Source organism: Pteropus vampyrus, unplaced genomic scaffold (assembly GCF_000151845.1).
Source record: "Pteropus vampyrus isolate Shadow unplaced genomic scaffold, Pvam_2.0 Scaffold62, whole genome shotgun sequence".
NCBI classification, from domain to species: Eukaryota; Metazoa; Chordata; class Mammalia; order Chiroptera; family Pteropodidae; genus Pteropus; species Pteropus vampyrus.
The window spans coordinates 6,624,256-6,646,739 of record NW_011888843.1 but is presented as its reverse complement, the minus strand read 5'-3'; the positions used below and the strand labels follow the sequence as shown (position 1 = coordinate 6,646,739).

General features: G+C 36.6%; 1 protein-coding gene across 10 annotated transcripts in view; it reads right to left on the bottom strand.

The window, feature by feature from the left end:
• Positions 1–22,484, bottom strand: part of TCF4 (transcription factor 4) — a 340,304-nt gene that overhangs the window by 161,715 nt on the left and 156,105 nt on the right. For all 10 annotated transcript variants that reach the window (XM_023531161.1, XM_023531162.1, XM_011361117.2 and 7 more), the window contains one exon: positions 10,566–10,630. In XM_023531161.1, coding sequence (XP_023386929.1) covers positions 10,566–10,630 — 65 coding nt within the window. The remainder of the gene's footprint in view (positions 1–10,565; positions 10,631–22,484) is intronic.

Sequence of the window (22,484 nt, the reverse complement as noted above, 5' to 3'; positions counted from 1 at the left end):
GACAACTAATTTTAATCAACATTCTTATCAAAAATGAAAATCCATCATTTAAACATGACTGGTGATCAATATACTACTTGATATTTTACCTTCTCTACAGCAACTATTAGTTCATATTTCACAGTGACTTCATCCTGTGAAACCATCTACCTTTCAACTGTCACTAAAGGATCTATTTTTTCCGTGTCTATGCTCACGCTGGGGATAGGGATCCATCTCTCACTCCCTCAGGCCATTCACACACAGCCCTTTTGAATAACATTTTCCAAATGTTATTAAATGTACATCGTTTTCTTCCTGTTCACACAGTGGGTATCCTGTCTTTTGACTTTTCTATGATAATACGAAGCAAAGTTACAAACTTTTCTTCTTAGCTAAATCACTGTAACAGTGGCATGAGTAACTCACTATAAATAACTATATAGACACTCTGCATACCTTAAGTGAGAATGAGGCAATGCTCAGAAATATTTTTATTTGACCAAATATTTGACTATTATTCCTGTTTAGATAAAAAAAATATTTTACAGACATTCATAATTGACCCAATATTCAACAAAATGTAAATATTAAGGTAAGAGATTTAATCCAATAGGAATTCACCTACATATGCTTGTATGATGTACTAATTCATTCCCTCTTCATATTATTTCCCATTCTACCATTATGATAATCAAACAGATCTCAAAGAAACTTGTAAAAATCTCTATCAAATCACTAGATGAGTTAAAGTTTTGATCCCAATTTTGTAACCTTTATATCTATTTAATTATCGTGTGAGAATTAAAGCTGCCTGCTAGGGTTCTCTCCCTTACCTATCCTGTGTTTACTGTAGCCAGACTCTCAATTTTTCCTTCATAAAGCCTGCATGGTATTATTTTTTAAGCATGTAAAGATAAGGGGAAACAGAAAACAAAAGTGAGAATAGATGAAAGTGACTTATCATCAAAGCATGAGAAACGCTAGCAACTTGGCTAAATAAAAATAACATATTTAGTGATTTGTAATATAAGAATAAAATGAACTCATTGAGTCTCAGGAGGTCTGCAATATGATCTTTGCAAAAAGTAGCTTGCCAATTTAATTGAGGTAGGAGTTATTTAATTTTTTTACAGGTATAGTTTTCAATAAAACTACATATGCCTATAATACTGCAATGGCAGATGTGTCTCGATTATTAGAGGTGGGCTCAAGGGAATATATACAATGGATCTTGAAATCCGTAAGCAGCTGTTGGGGGGGGTGAAATGACAGGGGAGGGCATTGTACCACACACACATGTTCCTTAAGTGCAGCAATGTTTTGTTACTTTACTGCAGGTGTATTACAGAGATGGAATTTAATAACTTACTGTATACAATACCAATAAAACTGGAAAGATTCAGTGCCCTGCTGTTCATTATCACGGTACAAATGAGCTTGGGTTATTCTGTGTGCATGTACAGTCAAACCCCGACGCACAGATACCCCCACATCTAGAGCTCTAGAAGATGGCCACTGCTTGAAAACCTCGATGATGTCCTTCCTTAATTACTTTATTATTGAATTGTCATTGTTCCAAATTCACATAAACGTGGCTTTGAGGTGGGTTGAAAAAAAGATACACCTAGTTATTTTTAAAAGTCACAGAAATCCTTCACCGGAAAATATCTTTTGAAAAGATAAGTTAACGGAATCAAGGGATATATAGATTTTATTAAAAACCATAAGAATATAACATTGGTGATATATACGCTATTCAGTAAAATCTGGGGAAGTGCCAGGCTAAAGATGCTATCCCACCAAAATATGACTTCTCCCTTTATTAACGAAGTACAAAAATGTCAGACAAAAAATAAGTGCCATACCATGAAAGAACACTTTTGTGTTAGAAATGTTAAAGCAAATGCAACTATGTATTCTTGCTGGATTTCTTTTCCCAGGAAACCACTTCCATTAGATAATAAATAACACACTGAACATAAAAGGTCCCTGCTTTAGAAAGCTCAGTTTAGTTTATCTGTGAGTGAAAGCATATGTCAAGAAATCCACATAAACCTCCAGAACACACACACTTTGTCAAAGGATGAGTTTCCTCAGTTCTAAGCAGGGTACCACTACCAGGCACAGCAGCAGACTCACTACCTGACCCTTTCTGACATATTTATTTCTAAAACAGTTATGGGGTTTTGTTGATAGCTTGCAGTGCTCCCACTATTTTAACTTGGGTTTCAATTGTAAGAGTTTCAGGAGATATTTTCTTAATGATGGAACCATTTCAAGCATGACCGTAGACAAAGGAATAAATATTTCTGTCATTTCATATTGAAAAGTTTTCCTGATGCTGAATTGTGTGAGTATATTATCTTTCTTATGGAAAGAAGCTATAGGGCTATACAGATTTCTATGTGATGCGCAGATATATTTCAACATTAAATTTTATCAAGTGTATCTTAGTGTTAAATTGTCTGGTCATTAATTGGTTTTCTTCTTTCTTTTTTACATATCAAAAATATAGAGATGAACTGTAGTCCTAATTATTAGTAGTTATTAAAACCTCTGAATACTTTTCATAAGAAGACAGAAGTTAATTTCAAGATTCTGGAGAAATTTCAGTTTGGATAACAGAACTCTATTTCTTTGGTGTCTCAGAAAAATCATCTGAAAGCAATTTCAATGTTTTTTTTTTTTATGCACTAGCTGTCTTGAACTGTTTATTGGATAAAACTTGCCTATGCTTCTAACACATGCTTGTCATTTCATATATTTCACAATATATGAGTTAAATGCCATCATTAAAAAATCATTGGGTCACATTTAAGAGCTTGTCAAAGGTATTATTTCAGAATATCATCTAAGTAGTTCTTGTATTTTTGGAAGAATAATTGGATCTATGATGAACCCAAATTTGTGTAATAGCAAACCATATTCAGCCCGCATTGCACAAAAAGCAAGGCCCAAATATAATCGACACATTTTTAAGCAAGTATTCATGCTAAAATGTGAACTGGCATATTCTACCCGTTTTCACAGAAAATCTTCATTGATTTTAATTAAATTGCATATGTTAATTCTGAGGATGTTAAAGAATATTTATTCATATAGACACATGTGGTTTACTTAAAAAAAAAAAAAAGGCTGAGTGTTCAGGAGCAGTGTGCCCCCACTTCTTTGCCTCCCCGCACCAACTGCATTCAGAATTCTAGTCCACCCAGAGCAGACCTGAGTGAAGCTCCTCCGTTCCGCACCGTGTTAGGCCCGGGTCTGCAGTGGGGCCGGAAGCTCCCCAAAGTGGTTTTCCTGATGGGCTCTAACACCGACCTCTGAGCCCAGATACCTCATCGGGCGCTCGGACAGCAGGAAACCCCAGTTGGACAAGCACTGGCTTTAAAATCAGACGTTTTAGAGTTCAAAGCCTGGTTCTGAAACTTACGTGGGGTTGGACCTTGGGTTGTCTTGCTTTACTTCTCTGAGCATCATTTTCTTAGTTATTAATTGAGAATTATAATAATGGCCTTGGAAGTTTATACTGGCACCTAATATTAGTCCTCTAGCCTTCCTCGAAATTAAGCCTGAACGAACCCTTAGATATTTATTCATTTTGACATTCAGTCATCAGCCATGCGTGGGTTGTGACAGGACTGGGGAAGGGGCTGGAGCTGTGCTCTCAAAGATCATTGATAGAGCAACTTCACTGAACATCACATCACCCACTAGATTCCATCGGTCAGCCACCGATGGTCAACCTTGTGAGAACTTTAAGAATAAATACTAAAATTAGAGGGGCAAATGAGAACCTACAGAAACTCCAGTGCTTGTGGCAACATTAATCTCTCCGCTAGAGGTACAGAGATTATCGCAAAGTTCCAAATTTCAACCAAAAAAAAAAAAGAAAATTAAAAAATACTAGAGTTTAGTTTGCAAGGAAACATACCTATAATCACCTTCTTCCTCTTGCAATTAAAGTTCTTCTAACCATTAGCCTGAGCCATAACTACTTTTCTTATCAATATATCTTAAGAGATTTGAAGAAGGCTTTAAGGCTCCCAGTATTCTCCAGATAAGGGACCATATTTAATGTAAAGATTATTAACATTATACTTGGATATGTATGAAGCACTTAAATTGAAAATGCTAAAATGAACAATGAAAGAAAGTTCTTTACAGAAGAATGATAGCTATAAATATAAAACGAATGATGGAGTTTAAAAAATCACTAGTTCAAAAACCTCTGATTCAGGCAAGCTTCATTAATGCATGCTAAAACCAACAGGTCAAAGCTTGTTGGGGAATAAGGATAACTGCCCAATGATGAAGTATCAACACAGAGATTGTTGGCTAATTGCAGAAGGGAAAGATTTATTTACAAGGGAGAGAAGGGGGAGGAGGGTAGAGGGTACCATTTTTACCAAGTGATTAAAGTTAGCATTACCAATAGCAACATAACTTGACATTATATGTGTCTGGATGGAATGCAATATGCAGCACATAGCATCATCTATGAAATACTCAGGCCAAAAATGTCTTTCATCAGAATAAGACTTTAGACCTAATTTTCAGTTTGTAGGCAAGACAAGTGATACTGAGTAACAAATTAAACGGCACCACAAAGAAACAATCCGACAATTCTAGAAGGGAGGGCATATTTTTCAAAACAACTGGCCTCATCACTTTAAGGAAAATAATAATTCAAAAAAATTATAGAAATTGCTCTAGTAGAAAAGAAATTATAAAAAGACACAGAAACCAAATATCATGCATAAATGCAATGCCCAAAAAAAGCTATTAAAGACATTTTCATGAGACAATTGAAGAAATCTGAATACAGACTGGGTATTAAATTAGGAAACTATTGTTAATTTTGTTAGGGGTGATGATCATATTTTTAGTTAAATAGGCACGTGTTCTTAATTTTAAGACATACATGATAAAAAAATTTAGAGGTGAAATTTTATTCGATCTGCCATTTAAAAATCATTCACTGAAAAATATGTATATATATATATATGCACATTAAAATATAACAAATATTAAAAACAATTTAATGTAATGGTGAGTATATGCCTTTCTTCAAAAGTTTTTTCAACTTTTGTGAGTATTTGAAAATATATACTATAAGATTAAAAAAAAGTTTTAATTAGATACATGGAGCTTGATTCTCCCCATTAGTATCCAGATGAGCTTTCCTTTGTTTTTCTCCATAGTACCTAACACATCACTAGAGAGCCAATAAATATCTGTTAACCAAAGCGATGAAAGAATGGCTCCAGCATCCCCTACGGTGGGTCTTGGGTGGCTGCTGGGAGAGGGGTACACCCACAGCTATGCTCTAAAACAAACGTGCTGCTGCTCGACAAACAGCGCTCAGAGCCAGGGTCACAATGGCATACGCACCGTCAACTCAGGCCCTGTGATATCTGGAACTGTCAGAATTTTAAATATTCTGTCCCACCATCCACACTAGCACATTCAAAAAGGACAGGCCTGAGTTCTGACCTTTGGTTCCAACAACACATCCACCAGAAATACAGAACATCCATAATTCCCTCACTGACTCTTTTCGGAATGTACAGGCCTAGAACAGTGAGGCCACCAGGCTAGTGCTCAGCTCCTAGAAAGTGAGTGACAAGGGATTCTCCATGATAGGGTCTCTGGGTCACTCTAGGGTCCATATAGCAAGTTAAGGACTTTCTTTGAGAGGGTATGATTTTCCGGTTTCCGTAGGCATGAAAATGAGGCTCACTATGTGGTTCTCGTACATTGTTGAGACTTTACTTTCGAGATGGTTCCTAAAAGTGATGCTGGAGAAGTAAATATTAGGTCATTACAGTCCTCACTAGGCTGGGCACAGAGTCCCCCCAGCTCAAGATAAAGCTGACATGGCCCCTGCCTTCCAGGGATTTACAGAATCCTGGTGGAAACCAGCATTCGATAGACATAAATAATGGTAAATTTTAAAAGCACTATGAAGTGAAGCGGAGCGCTACAGCAGTACATAAGCACAGCACATAGTGCAGTCCATGGACGGCAGAGGGTCCCAGGAAGAATGCACAGGACCTGGACTGAATTACTACACACTGTGAATAAACACTTAAGCCTAATGTCAAATTAAAAACAAGAAGCATTTCTGCTTACACGAGACCTAACAAAGAAAAAGGATTTCATGTCTTTTATGCTTATACCTTTTTTATTATGACTTTAGTTAAGAAAAAGTTAAAGGGGACAAAAATTTTATAATTAAGTAATTTATCATTCATTTTGTATCAAAAATAAAAATAACTCAAGGAAAAATATGTGTAGTATGTTTCAGAACCAATTCTACATTTAATTTCAATGAATCAAAAATGACTAGGTTTATGAGGAAACTAAATAATATATAGAGTCTGTTTCCTCAATAGCTTCAAAGTTTCTGAAATTTAACAAAGGTATTCAAGATTAGGCCTAATTCTTAAATCCCGCTGGTTTTTACGATCTAAACATCAAATAACTTTATCAGCACAGACCTATTTGATTATTTGCTGAGAAAGAAAAAGAATGTGGATGAGGTTAAAGCCTTGGACTTCACTAGAGAAAACAAGATATGGACTGGGACATTCAGTTATGGAATTTTGTATAAAGATTTCAAGACATTTTACTGATTTTCAGCATATTACTAATTTTCACTGCCTGTTAAATGAAGTATAGATGCCATATATTTCCATGTCTTGAATAATCAAATTAAGGCAAGTAGTCTGAAAGCTTTTTCAAGGTCAATAATAATACCAGATTTTGAACACAAATCTTTAAAATACAGTATACTCCCATAGAACATTCTAGGAAATCACCAAACCTAGCTGCACGTTAGAATCACTTGGGGGAAAAGCTAAGGCCCAACTCATAAGAATCGAACTTAACGGGTCTCAGATAGGGCCCAGCTTTCCATATCTCACACACACACACACACACACACACACACACACACACACACACACACACACACACACACACACACACACACACACACCTTGTTCAGGAGCTATTAATAATAAAACCATTGCTTTAGACTTGGGCTACATCCCAGAAAGGAAAAACAAACAATTCCTGATAATCAATGCTGAATTTCCATTTAAGGGGAAAACTTCTGCCTTAATAACAATCATTTGTGTTGACATCATCATCTCATTCAAAAACAGATCTCAGCAAGATAAAAAAAAAAAAAAAGTTTGCAATCGCCAAACATCCTATTCAAATCAGCAGAAGAGGCCAAAAGCAAACGGCATTTTTTTTTTCCTTCTGTCCTCTGCAGTCATGCTCATTCGTTATATTAGCTATTGATTATCATATTAAGGTTGGACTATCTTGAGAAAAACTTTATTTCCGCTCATTTTTATTTCTGTCAGACTTTCCATTATAAATTTTATTTTCTCTGCCAGTAAAAGTAGTAGGAAGTTGCAATTTGGCATGAACATTTTAAGCCTGGGTGTGATTTCCGTACCCCAATTTGATTTAAATTAGTTTTGCCATATTTAGTGAGAACTAAAAAAAGTCCGTTTGGCTGCTTTGGTTTGTCTTTTGGTTAATTTTCTATACAATTTCAAAAGTCTGAAAAAGTCACCACGATAATTTCCAATAATTTTATGTAGAAGTGCATTAATAAATTCATATTATCACATTACTATTTTTAATGAAAATAATTTAATTGATAATAAAGGACGTGCCGGTTTTTGATTTTCGGCTAAAATATTCACTTTTTAAAAATATCCACATGTCTATCACTATTAGTGTTAAATCCTCAAGAGAAACATAATATACATATATAAATTTTTGAACCTGATACATTTTTGAAACAAAATACATATGTTTGTCAGGACAGTGTTTTGAAAGCTACCTGTTGCTTACCACCACTATTTCTCTACACTAAACAAAAGGCTATTATTGGGACTGAAATAAGCAAGTTCACACGTAACAGTGCTCATCCTAAGTGCTCATCCTCAGTCCACAGGATACACTGTTATTATACGATAAAGCGGCTCGTGGAGCCCCTTAGGGCATTGTCATCTAAAGGTTGTCCACCCCATGCCCCACGATGGAGAAAACAAAAGCTTCCCCTCCGTGCAAGTCACTCACCTTGCCAAACAGAGAGGAATCATTTCAGCTGTGATCTGCTACTTAGACTTGAAGCCCAAGACACCAAGACTCTGCCTTTCTTTTTGGTTTGCATAGCTGATATTGGAGACAGGGATTCAAAAAAAAAAACAATTCGGCCAGAGAAACCCATTCACTGGAAAACACGCTATGGTCTGTTCTATTCTCAAATTTCACAGAAAGCAGAATATGCACACTTTTCTTCTCCAGCTCCTACTTCCTCAATCAAGGAATTTCCAAAATTTCGCTCTTTTATTTAATCCACCAGTGATCACACTGTTTATGGATACTGCTGAGATCATGCTAAGCACAGAGACAGTCAGTTCTTGCAAGGCTCACAACCATGAAGCAGAAATAAGAATGAAAGAATCCACACTCCACATCTACAGTATGAAGTTTTTAAGAAAAGCATATGCAATCATACTCCTGTATACGACAGAATTTTCCTGGACATGAATGTCTCAAAAGGAAGCTCTCCAGGCCCAGAAATTCAGCCATCACATGCCAGTCCATCCACCTCTGTACTCCACCCTCTGCCCCTTTCCACTTCTCACCTTGTGTGTGCCAAAAAAATTAACTTCAGTTTCACCCGAGGGAAGTATTCCCACAAACTGAGGGAGGGTCTGTGCCCCCGCACAGACACAGACAGACTCGCGCGGTCTGGATGGTGCTTTCACAAGTGAAGGGGCCTCGCGCTTACTCAGCAGAGGAAATCTTGTGTCTGTGAGGAATCACGCCAATTCCTATTAGTAAGAAAGGATACAGGGGCGAGGAAGCCTATTCTCTCATTGACCAGAAAAAGAGGCCCAGCAAAACAGAGATCTCTGCCATGACCATCTGCAGAAAGGAAGGATGTTGTCAACTTTCTTCTCCCCAAAACTCTAACGACCTCTGCCTTGACCCTCAGAAAACAGATATACAGGAACAGGCTCTTCTGCAGGAATTGAGAGCTTTACACCAGAGACTCGGCACTGGGAGGCTTGTCGCCCAAGCTATCTACCCCGAACATTTGCACTCACATTCCAAAGATGTTTCCGTTGCACTGGAATGGCTGTAAATGTCTTTCCTGCAGAATTCTTTCCAAACAAACTGCCATGAACTAGAGTCTGCAGCTTGTGCAGCAGGAGTTAGTTCTTAACCAAGCACCATGCACCTCATTGCAACAAATCTTTTAGAAGCTGAATAAGACTGCATTGGTGGCTGAGCCAAAGGAGTAAACTTTAAAAATGCAAATATAACCAGGAAAAAAAAAACAAAACAAAACCCAGCAGAATTCCACCTTTAGTGATATATGACTGATACGAAAAGGAAACCTCCTTCACAGGCTCTATTTAATTACTAAAACTGCTTGCATTTTTCAGGATACATTAAACAGTCATTTTAAGATTTTTAAGTGGATTTTTTTTTTCCATATCATTAAAGAAAACTGGAGGGCGCGAGGGTTCAAGAGAATAAGAATTCTCTTTCCAACACAGAAAGAACATATATTCTGTTTGGGTGAATAATAAAACACTAGAAGGCTTTGAATATTAAAGAGGATTATTAAATTCTATCAAGAGTTTTCCAAAGTAAAAAGCCAATGTATTTATAAAAAGAAAACCTAAATCTTTAAAAAAAAAAAAAAAAGAAAAGAAAGAAAACGATTTTAAACATATGATTAATACCGATACTGAAATTTTTTTAAAAAGCATCGATAAAATCTCAATTGTCTTGAAACAAAGCTTATACTTTTGGCTCTTGATAGTATTTTTAGAACTGGGCTTTCTCTGGAGACTTAAAAGTATGCAAATGGAGAGTGCACAGAGACACACACACACACACACACGCTGTACCTTTGTATTACACTGGCATTTTATTATTTAATTAAAGTACTCTTATTTTTCTAGCTCACGCATGCTTCCCTTGAGACGGCTTTGCTGTTAGCCTGCTGGCCTTGACTTCCAGCCAAAAACAATTCAGAAACAAAAAGGGACAACAAATCATATTTTCACAGACATTTTTATCCCTCAATACAACCCTGTTTTCACACAACATCATACAGCCCCTATGAAAACTATAATTTAGGGCAATAGCCACCCGAACCCAGGTCGGTCTGACAAATGGCTACACAAAGTATTTCCAGTGTAAGAAATTCTTAAGTTCTTAATTGCAAATAAACTCTTTTGAGAGAACCACTTTAACCGACATCGCTGGTTTGCAAACAGTGCCACTGGTACCGGCTGATGGATTAAAAAATAAAAACAAGCCAGTGAATGTAGTTCTGATATGCCAAAGATCTAAAGATGAGGTGTTTATCACTTCCAAGCTCTGTGTCACTTCATTACTTTTTAAAAGAAAGAGGCATCGGCAGACTTTCAGGGCATCTTAGTCTCACGGTCTAAAATGTATGATCTAATTTACAAAACAAACTGATCCACCAGGTTAATTCTCTCACCCCTTCCCCACGCGAGATTCTCACTTACCTGGTGGCAACCCTGTAAGTTTGATTCTCTCCCATAAGATGAGTATGAGCCCCTTTCTGTTTTACCTGCCAAGAGAAAAACAAACAAACAAACAAAAAACTATAAATTGTGTTTTTCCTTTTAAAAAAATCTCTTCCAGGTAACAGACATCTACCTCTCTTCTCCGATGTTTACATACGTAAAGTAGGCACTACTGGCAATGTATGCAAGCAAGAGAAGGAATAACACTTCCTCACTCTGGCTATGATAAACTGGAAAAAAATATCCTTCATTCCTATTCTTAGCCAAACTGCTCCACACTTCCAAAAACTGTCATTCCAATGGCCTCCACTTTCTCTAACAAACAATTTGTTCCTTATTTTCACTTTCTTTCTCTCTCACAAAATTTAAACAATTTCATTTTTATTTACACAGCAGGCAAATTATCTATGTAATGACCCTAGTCTAGTAATTCCCATTGATTATATTGACACTTAATGGTGAGGCCAAAGCTAATCAATCAAGGCTTTCCAGATGGTGAATACAGCAAAGAAACTATTCAAAATTCTGGGACTCTATCTCTTTCTCTCTCTTTTTGTTTTTAAACTCCCTTTCCCAGGAGTAAATCACATCACGATCAGGATGATGAAATTTACATTTGGGAAAGAGGATTTTTGAAAAATTGCCCACTCTGAACCCAAGTTCATATTCTACCCGTAGGTCCAGCAGGACATGAGATAATAGAATGTGAAGATCTTGTTCCCATTCAAACAACACAATTTTTTATCTGTAGACAGCTTTACAGAGATGCATACAGCCTCAGATGCTATGTGATCACATCAAAGGGTAAAATTAAGGCTGCTCATTTGTTTCTTTTAAAAGTATGTTTAGCTTTAATAATTAGCAAGGAAGACAATGAAACCACATTACAAGAGATCTAAGCAGTTGAGTTTAGTTAGTGACATAGGAGGAGTCATCACAGAAAATTGATCCATACCAGGACATTAAAAGGGGCTAGTGACATGGCCCAGGATCCAGAACATGAACCCCACCCCACCTGAGACTCAAGGATAGTATACTTTCTTAGGGACTAGAGTTTAAAGGAACATTGTACTTTACACCTAGGACTACACTATTCTTTGTTCAATGGGAAAATTCAAAACTAGTATTTTGAGGGGATAAATAGGTATCTGTCTAAAGTTTACAACTCCTAAAATTTCCCCTCTCAACCCAAGGCAACAAAAATGCGAAAAGTAAAAGTAGTCATTCTTTTATCTTTTAGTTCAATAACAATGTTATAATTTTATGCCTTCCTGACACCACACACAGAATGCATGGTTAATAAATCTTATATCTGTTCAAAAGTGTACCTTGTATCTAAGTCACTATATATATAAAATGGAAGATGATTTTCAAAGAAAGCCATACCCGAGTCTTAAAATTAACCCTCTGTCCCCCAGTATTAACTTTTCTACTGATTTCAATGAATCTCAAACTTGAGAAAATATCCCCATACCTCATTTCTGGTATAGAGCTCAGTGCAAAGTAGAAAATCAATGCCCATATCAGTTTCAATTCTAATGAAACAGGATATCATGTCACAAACTGTCGGTCTTGGGAGATCTAAGAGAATAACTTTAATTGTATGAGGATTTTACACTGAAGAAAAGGTTCATTTACCTTTTCGGCAGTACAAATGGTCAGACAGATATATTTGTTACTCTTCTGTGTAAGTCAAATATAACCTATAGATACCCTTTAACTTCTCTTTACAAATATCACTAACAAAAAGACTCAACCTTTATAAGCAATCAAATGACATACAACTCTCATTAAGCTCTTGCATCCTAAAAGCTTCAATACAACTGCACCGTAATTAACTTTGACACTATATTCACTTATTTAACAACTAGAAAGGCAGGTAGAGAGGTAGGTAAAGAGACAGGCAAAAAGGTAGAAAGATAGGTGATAGATAGATAGATGATAGATAGATAGATAGATAGATAGATAGATAGATAGATAGATAGATAGATGATAGATAGATGATAGGTAGGTAGGTAGGTAGATACTTGATAGACAGAAAGACAGACAGACAGACAGATATTGTAGAGTATTCCCTGACTTCCTAGGAAATTAAACATCTAGTACCCTGTTTTGGGTAATTTCTAAAAATTGAATGTAAAATGCAGTTTGAAGAAGGGAAGGCTATCTATTTCCTTCTCTGGAAGGGATCACTGAAGCTATCCCCTGCAGAATTGCACCACCTGGCATTATTTCCCAACTCGAATCCAGCACATATACCTCGGAGAGATGAATTTTTCTATCAGAATTTGTCTCAATTTAGATATATATTTAAGTTAGAGCTATTCCATTTATTATTTTAAAGCTAGAATGTTAGTGCATATAGTAAGGATGAGAAGGGAGAAGAGAGGGAGAGAGAGAGGGAAAGGGAGGGAGGGAGGAGAAGAATATAAGAATATGAATGAGAATAAATGGGAGAGAGAAGTGAAAGGAAAGGAGAGAAATAAAGAGAGGGAAGGCAGAATGGAAAGAGCAAGGGGGTAGGAAGGGAGAGAAGGAGGAGGGAAAGATGAGAAAATATGAATTCATGCTGCACAGATTCCCCAAAGTACTCTTGGTTACATGGGCCCAGCATTCTTTACTATCATATCAGATACAGACTGCTTAATCTTAATTTTGCTTGTTAAAAAATATTTATCCAGATACAAAAATAAACGCACTGCAAATTACAAGTTGTCAGGGTTAAAAATCTACTCCTGTTTGTGTGGGGGAGGATAAGAGACCAGCATAGACATGAATCATTCTCAGTAATTTGAGTGTTTCCATGACATCAATGGGCACCCGTCCAGGACTCTGTCGAAGTCTGCGAGGTACCAAAGAGGCAGTGCAGCCAGCGGGAGGCTGGGAGGTGCGCTTTTTTTTTTTTTTTTTTTTTTAGGATTAGGCTCCTTGTAAAGATTTCATCTATACCATCCACTTTTACCATCAAATAGATCGCTCCAGAAATCACGAGCGAACACATTTCATTCTGATAGTGTATGCCTTTAACTTTATTACATCTTTTTGTTCCCAAATTCAACTATAAATCTGCCCTCGGAGCCCAAACCCCTGTTTGGGAGCAAAATAATCAGGGACTGTGGATAAACCCAAGCACCTTCTGAAATGTATTATATCCATTCCTATCATTTCCTAATGACAAAAAGCAGCCATTTTACAATGACACCTCGGTTTCTAGGAAAATAAATATGTCTTTTGTGTAAATTGTCCATTAAAAATTAGCTAGGGTCTTGATGTTGATTTTCTGCTTAAAATTCACTGGAACATTTGTTTCAGATAATAAAATTTTCAAGAGCGCTGATAACATGTTTGAGGAGGATTCTTAAGTAACTATCTATGCTCATGAACACAAAAGCTCCTAAATATCTGTGTTTACTCTATGTCGGGCATGGATTTTTGTCATTTACACCAACTGGCTGGTGCAGACAGCTTCTTTCCCCCCTCTCTTCCATTCTTTGCCACTCGCCTCCCCCATCCTCACAACCACCACGGAGCTTTGAAAGAGCTAAAGATTCTATTTTTCCAATATTTAAAAGAGATAGCAGTGATGAACAAATGCGGTGCAGTCACTGTGGAGTTTTCGAGACAACCCTCCAGTACTAGAATGCGACAGCCGCTGCGGATATTTTTTTGGCACAGAGACAATGGTGGCAGTGCCAAGCCCCATGGCTAAAACTACTCAAAAGAGGCATAAGGGTAGCATTAATCGCTCAAGTCTTTTACTGCATGAAGTACTGTTGTACATATTTTAAAAACTAAAAGTATCCGTTAGTAACGTTTGTCATAAGCCCAGAAAGGGTGTGTGGTGGTGCGGGGGATATTCTGAATTATGTACCAGAAATAAATCTTGTCAGGCATTTGATTCATTTTTATACCTAAGAGGACCAAATGTTAAATTTTGCTGCTGGTGACGCTTTGCCGTGCACGAAACGGATGATGTGACCTAATGGAGTGGTGCACTGAAGGCTGAATGAAAGCTACAGGGAGGATTTCACAAACTGAGTCGACATATTGGCTAAACAACTTCCTTCTGCAAAAATCATGTATACAAGGAACATGTAATACTGTGTCACAATTTTAAAAATTAAACAAGAAAAACGCTGTAAATGAGCAGACACAACATCCGTCCATCAATCCTTCTAGAGACAAAGGGGATCAACGTGCAGCCCTTCTCTGGAGTAAGTCGGCATCTACAGTGAGCGAACCACCCGGAAAGTCAACACGTGTTCCGTCCAAACTGAACCCATCGGCTGCTAAAACCTATATTTAAATTTAATTATTAAAAAATGACACCAATTGGCAATCAATAAAGAATTCACTTGCTTCTTCTGGTGCCCTGCAAAAACTAACTTAAGCAGAAAACACACCGTAAGCTACTTTCAATTTTTTTTTTTAAGACCGATATTTTTGCTGATCTATTCAGTAACCCTTTATATTGCTGCCCAAGAATGATAAAGAAAAAAAAATTTTTTTTTTATTTGGGGGAAGTATGGTTAACAAATGCCTATATATTTCCAAATTTAATAATTTTATATTCTATAATTTTCCAGGACTTCTAATTTTTCTTTCAATATATCCAAAGTATCCTATTGTAGGAACTGCCCAGGGAATTGGATGAGAATGAAAATATTACGTGAAGAAAAAAATGTCTCTTAAGTCCATTCATTCACAGGGCTGCATCTAAGAACTATTGCCTTTGGTAGATGGCTACACCAGACACTTCTAATCTGCATGGGAAGACTGAGAGACAAGAACAATTCACTGATGCTATGATTTCTGGAGGTGGGCTGTGACGCAGAAGAGCCCACTGGTGGTTGACCAGTAGGATAATGACAAGGTCATGTTTGGGGTTCTAGCCTTTCATTCTTAAAAAGCCACTTTTAAAATTATATATAAATAGTATATATTTTACCTATCACTGAAAAAGATGCACCCATAAAGTGAAACATATCCCTTGAAAATCCTTGATAGAAAATTATCTAATGCTGCAGGACAATACCAAGCAAGGCTGTTTCACTGTTAATCCGCATTCTGGGAAATGAAGAATGAGCCTTTTGTTCCCAGCTATCAAACTAGGGAACTCATCAAATCTCTGTCCTTGTCCCCAACACCAACCTATTCATTTTTTTTTTTTTTAATATTGAGAAGACTATTTCATTAAACAAACACTGCAATTCTTACTGGTTCTGAATATATACATAAGGTTATTATTTAGAGTTATTTTACCTTTACCATGCCTGCCTTTTCTTTGCTCCCCTTGCTCAAATAAGAATAGCTGAGTCCCTGTCATGTATTATTACCTACATTGCAAAGGGCTTATGTAGACTGATTTATGTCATCTGCACAACAACCCCATGAGTCAGTCATTTTACAGATGAGGAAACTGAGATACAGAAATTGCCCAAGATCACACAGGAAGTAAGTGATAAACCAGGATTCAAATCCTGGCTATTTGATTCCAAAGGCTGGGCCCCTTTTAGCACTGTTCTGTGCTGCTGCTGTTTAAACTCTGGGGGGAAAATATATAAATAAGCAAGAAGCCCAGTACTGAACACTTAAATCTCAGAGCTCAAAACACTCATGAATTTGATATGAAATTAATGAAAGTGTCTTATAGGTGATGATAATTTACATTTACATGGTGTCATACTCCTAAAAGGTCTCAAGGTACTTTATACACCAGAATTTGTGCATCATACAATAAACTACAATGATCTCCACGATAACTCTACGAAGCAACTAATTAGCAAAAACATGGCAGGAAGCTGCATCGCTACACATTCCCTATGTGAAGAATATGATTGTTTAAAATGCAAAGAGAAAGAGTAAAAGTAAAACTATAATTATAATATAGGACAACACAGCATCGCTCACAAGTGTCTTCTATGGAATAGTAACCCCACAACCAGCTCCAGAAAACAAAAGGAAAGCTAATTAAAAGGGCCCAGCATATGTTACAAGCTATCTCTATCCCTCCCCCAGAAATTTACATTGTATCTTGGCATTTTAAAGCTTCTGAAAAGTCCTGTAATGAAGACACTTAATTTAGTTTAATGTAATTGTTCCTAAATTTGTCTGAATACACATACCAGCCCCTACCTTTTTGTCTATTAAATACGAGTCCCAAGGAACTTGAGGAGCTACTATTATAAAAAACGTAACAATAAGGACGTATTGGGTTAATATGTGTTTGCGATTTTATATCAAATAAATAATGTAAATTTAAAAAATTAAATTTTATTTAAATTGATCTAAAAACATTTTTTACTTTTTCTGATATTTCTATGAGATACACCTTTGTTGTTCTAACTAGTTGGTCAATCTTAATTATCCCTGATCCTCATTTAGAGGGAAGAGTCTGGGTCTGTAAGAAATCAGAAGTTGATGTTATTCTTTTGATTTCTAAAATTCATAGAACATTGGTTCTCTCCTACAGAATCTTACTACAGCAAGACAACTCTGTCTTCATCCACAGGCATGAAAAAATCCAAATTTAGTAAATTTAATGACAAAACAATTAGAACTCAATTCTAGCAGATAAACAAGTCATTTCATGCCATAGAAAATTCTCCTCTTTCCCTCTACATTGAGAACAGGAAAAAAAAAAAAAAAGTGAGGAAAAAGGTGATTAGGCACATAGTATGTAGCAAAGAATAACGAGAAATACAAAGCTAGTCATTTCCCCAGAAAAGACAAGCATTAGTCCTCTTTTTCACTGATGTTCTTAAATCATTAAAATGGAATACTCAGTAATGACCTATAGCTCCATTCTGGAAAACGATGAGTTTTGGCTGCATTTCATCATCGATGCACCTCCTCCCGTTCTAGACACTGTGCTGCCTTCACAACAGTGGGCGTACTAAGATCCCAGATACGCTGATTAACTTGAGGCATCATCAAAACTCATCATTTTGGGGGGCTGCTCATGGTTCAGAATCATTATTCGATTCTCCGTAAAGCGCTTACATTTATAAGTCACCGTACAGTAAGCCAAATAATTTAACTTGCATCACTTAAGACAACACACCCTAAGAACTCCTTAGATGGACATTTAAATCTCTATTTTTATAGATGAGGTCACTAAAATTAAGGAAGGGAAACCGGCTTATACAAATAAAAGAGGTTATACAGATATTAAAGAGATGAAGCGAGAACAGAAACTTTCAATTCCAGTACCAAAGCCTGTTCTTACACTGGGCCACCTCTTTTTGCCGTATGCTAGATGAGTTACCAGCATATATTGTCTTCTCCCTTTGTGTCACAACTCTCCCTCAAATAATTTTAACTCAATTTGTAGTAAGTCAAAGAGGAGTTCTCAAGTTCTTTGATAGATGAAAATGTTAGAATTGATAAACGTTTTGAGTGGCCATCCTGGAGTAGATCAAAAACTGCTTTCTTAACGCAGAATAAAAATACTGCCTTACGTATATTCACGTGCCCTACACAACAACAGCCGAAATAATCCCCCTCACTCAATGCTATGCTTAGGAGATGTGCGAATATTATCAAATTAAAGCACGAGTTTTATGCTTTATTTTCCGAATGCAGGAAAATCTTTCATTGAAAATAACACTAATTCCACAGAGTGTGCAATTAATCAACATAATCATGGGGATAACTTAGCTGTTTGGGGAGGTGTGTCAAATAACTCTTTAAGGCCACTAAAGTGCCACTTGAGCCACCAGAGTAATGATTTTCTGAATCAGCAATTTGTACAAGAGTTCCCTAGAGACCTGAAGGACTAAGGGCAACCCCGAAATCACTCGACTTACTTCTAATGCGTAACTTACCACTGGCTTTACGTGAATAAGATCTTAACAGTTTTGCCTACCCTATTTTATATTTCTGTTGCAGTTTGTGTCTGTGATGATTGGGTATAACCAAGGCAATTAAGGACTTATGTGGCCACTGAAGAGACAACATATGCATTTGAAATCTTATTTTCTTACTTGAAGAAACAATAGTTTTCATACAAAAATGAGGAAAATGTGATTCTTGTGATACATATTAAAGGTATCAAAAGCAAGCAGAAATAAAATAATTTCACTATATTCTTAGGAACAAAGGCAGACACAAGATGGGCGCAGAGAAAAGTAATTCCCCGAAATTCAATTCTAAGGATAAGAAACCTTGCTGATCATGAGAATCACTGGTAAGACTTTTCTTAAAACAGATTCCTGGGTTCTCTACCCCAGAGTACTAGCATTCACTGGAGTGGGTCTGGCATTCTTGCTCTCTCTTTTTTTGTTTCTTTAAATAAAATTCCCCTGGTTACTCTAACCAGCCAGCGATAAGAGTAACCAATTAAAGTGACAGGCACAGTCTTTAAGGTTACATTAGATGAAATTCCAATAAACCTGGGAACCAGATGGGTTAACAAAAAATTAATTACTACCTGATCCAACCTATTTAACTAGATTTTTAAAAAGACAAACAATTGTTGATCTCTGAGGCTCTTTCAGACAGCTACCATATAACCATTTCATGAGTCAGAGAAACCTTTTCCTGGCAGCCTACTAGGCCTTTAAATTTGTTCATCTCTGCTAATAAAAACTGGTTGTTTTAAAAAATTAATCTCACATTACCAAGTAGATTCCCCTAAAAAACAACAGAATTCCAGCCATGAGAATCTCGGAGATAAACAGCTACTCCTCTTCTAATCAGCACCGCTGGCCACTGCTCCGAAAGCAAATCTTCCTCCATTCTGTCCCAAGACCGACTAAAGTCATCTTTAGACTCCAGGATCAAACTCAAGCGAACGTTACTTGGTTTGACTTAACAGGGCCCTTCCACCCATGTATATATTCTCCCCTATCCTTGCTCTACCGAGGCATTACAAGCCTATTCTGAGAGAGAGAATCTGGTTCTTTGATCCCTCTGGGAGAAGATCTGTGACATTCTGGCTAGATGCAGTAGAGACAACATTATAGGAGTAAGATTTGGTTGCTAGACTAAATTATTTGGAATTATTAGCAAATTTAAGAAAATCAGCAGCTACATTTTGCCACGCAAATCACTTTTAGCAATAAATTATTTGCTTCCCATTAAACGTGATGTTCTAACAAAGTATTGCTAATATATGAAATGTAAAAAATCATAATGACCAAATTCTGAATTAAGTACAACGGAACAACAGACAACAAAGGAAAAGTTTTAGTATTACGTTTGCTATAGCTAGAGTGTTTACATAGGAAAATTACATATTTTAGCACCTGGTATGTAGGTGATGGCCTCAGTTTTCAAGCTGAGCTTACAGCTAACAAGAATATAACAATTATCACCTCTTAAAGAAATATGCTACTCAAGACTGCACAAAAATAAAGGAGATGGAGCTTTCATGAATATTTTAAATACAGTTCATACGTATGTTTAATACATATAAGTATTATACTCAGAATTCAAAATCCATTTCAGGGCATCCATGGAGCAGACAAACAGTAAGAAAACCGCTAAACATTGAGCCTGCTGTTAAAGATCAACTTTAAGAGAATGGACCTATGAAAACCAAACTCGGGTAGACAGGACCACACTCCTCGAAGAGTACGACTCCCCCGTGAAACCAGTCACTGTTATAGGAAGGTGATGGTTCACAGACAAAATCACACTGGGTATTTAAGAAAAGCCTTCTAATTCCTGAATATATGAGCATGACTAAATCAAGAGAGGAACACGGGGGGTGGGGCGGCACAGGAAGGAAGAGGAGAGGTAGAGGAAATGATCACAGGAGGAGAAAGGAGAAGGGGAGTAGTCGGAAAAATGACGTCGTCCTATCAAAAATATGTAAGAAAATAAAATGCACTATGTGGAGCAGTTGTTTACAGATAGCAATTTTCACTTCTTGAACTTATAAAAAATGATCAACTGATAAGTATGAACAAGGTCCAAAAAACATGAGATTCAGAAATAAATATTTGTTGGGTGTCTCTGTGTACCATGTGCTGGCTGCTGGAGAGTCAATGATGGACTAGAGTTAAGAGTTCACGTGGCTGAAATGGGGAGCAAACCCAATAATGTCCATCAGGAACGGTCATGATGGGAATAATGAGAGGCACAGAGGAAGAGCACCTAACGCAACCTCATCTTGCTCACAGGTAGCAACAGGAAAGACCCATCTGAGATTCTATGCAAGAGGACGTTATACAAAAGATTTGGTGGGAACTTGATATTTGTTAGAATGCAGTTTGTCATTAATTAAATAAAAACAAATACTTTTATGATTTATCTAAAACAAATTTTAAAGTAACTGGTACTTAAAATTGGAAAGATGGAAAACTGGAAAAAATTCTTTTTGATAACACTTTCCCCCTTCCCTAGCTCTAAGCTCTTGGATCATCTCATATTTGGGGGAGTTTTGATGAAATTTGCTTACAAACTAGAGAAATCTGCAATATAAAACAAAAGAACTGTAAAGATCTAAAACATCCTCTCCGTATAATACTATATTGTTTGATCCAATCACCTTATTTTAGAGATATGTAGAAATCACTTATACATAAGTAATTATTATAAAAAGTTTGATAAAACCTTGTCAACAAAAATCATTGCTATTTTTAAGACAAGTTCCTTATACAGAGCCCTATCAGGCCCCAAGGATACTCTCCATCGAGCCACGGCAGAGAGGCTAGGGTGCCCCCTCCACCCTCCCTGTGGCTAGGGAATGAGGATACCACTAGTGCTCTGCTCTTTTGACACCTCACACTCTATCAACAGTAACCCAAAGAGGCAAAACAGAACCAAAAAGTTTCCACTCGAACTACCATTCTCAATGTCTGCCAGGGAGGATCGCTTAACTTGGTCTGCCAGGAAACCAAAAATGCCTTTATAAAATATTAAGATGCAAATATAAGGTCATGTTCCTTCACGAAGCAAGTGAAAACTGTCAGCCTTATCAGGGAGTTCTCTAGCAGGTGTTGCCTACCACATCCGTTACCCACAAAAAGTAATGTTTCAAAATTTCGACGATTTAACCTTTTAAGTCCATTCCCAACTTTGTCAAACAAAAATTCTTAAGTGTAATCAAGCCAGGAGACACTACGAAAATACAATTAATGGTAACATGAAATCAACCACTGAAGAACTCAAGAGTGGCATATACTTTACATATTATTTAACCTATTAGGAGTTTATTTAGCAAAAGCAAATTTTAAAAAAACCTAAACAACAATAATAAAAACCCTTCATTTCCAAATAAAAACAAAGTATTAACCTACAACTTTATAATTACTGCACATATGTGATTAGTTGTGTGAAAGTGCAAAGACAAAACAAAACAAAAAACAAAAAAAACCCAACCTTGAAAAGTAATTAAGGTTACAAGTAGGTCACACACCCATCAGTTCCAATCTGAGCAGCCAGCAGAGGGCGCACATGCCCCAACAAGAGCTGGCTCTGGCCAGGCACCACTGAAACTCATTTAGGAATGAGCCTGACCAAAATTTGAGTACAGAAAGGGGAAGAAAATCATCTTACCAGTGGCATTAATAAAACAAATGTGCTTAGTTAAAGATTGGTAAGAAATATACACACATACACTTTTTTGTTAAACATAAACTTTAACAGATTTTTTTAGCCGTTTCATGGAAAGCTGTTCATTTAAAAGAAATAACTCTTCTTTGTATAGAAGTGAGATTATATCAGTTTTCAAGGCCACCATAGTTTTTATAGATCTCTATTAAGAATTATCTATAATACATAAATTGGTAGTAGTAAATTAAATATTAAATTTCTAACACTTTAGACACATGTTTTGGTGAGTACATTAAATTACCCTTTGCAAATAGAGTCTCTTTTACTGTATTTACATGTGTCGTATACAGATTTATTAATTAATTTTTGTAACTCTAGAGTGATCAAACATATACC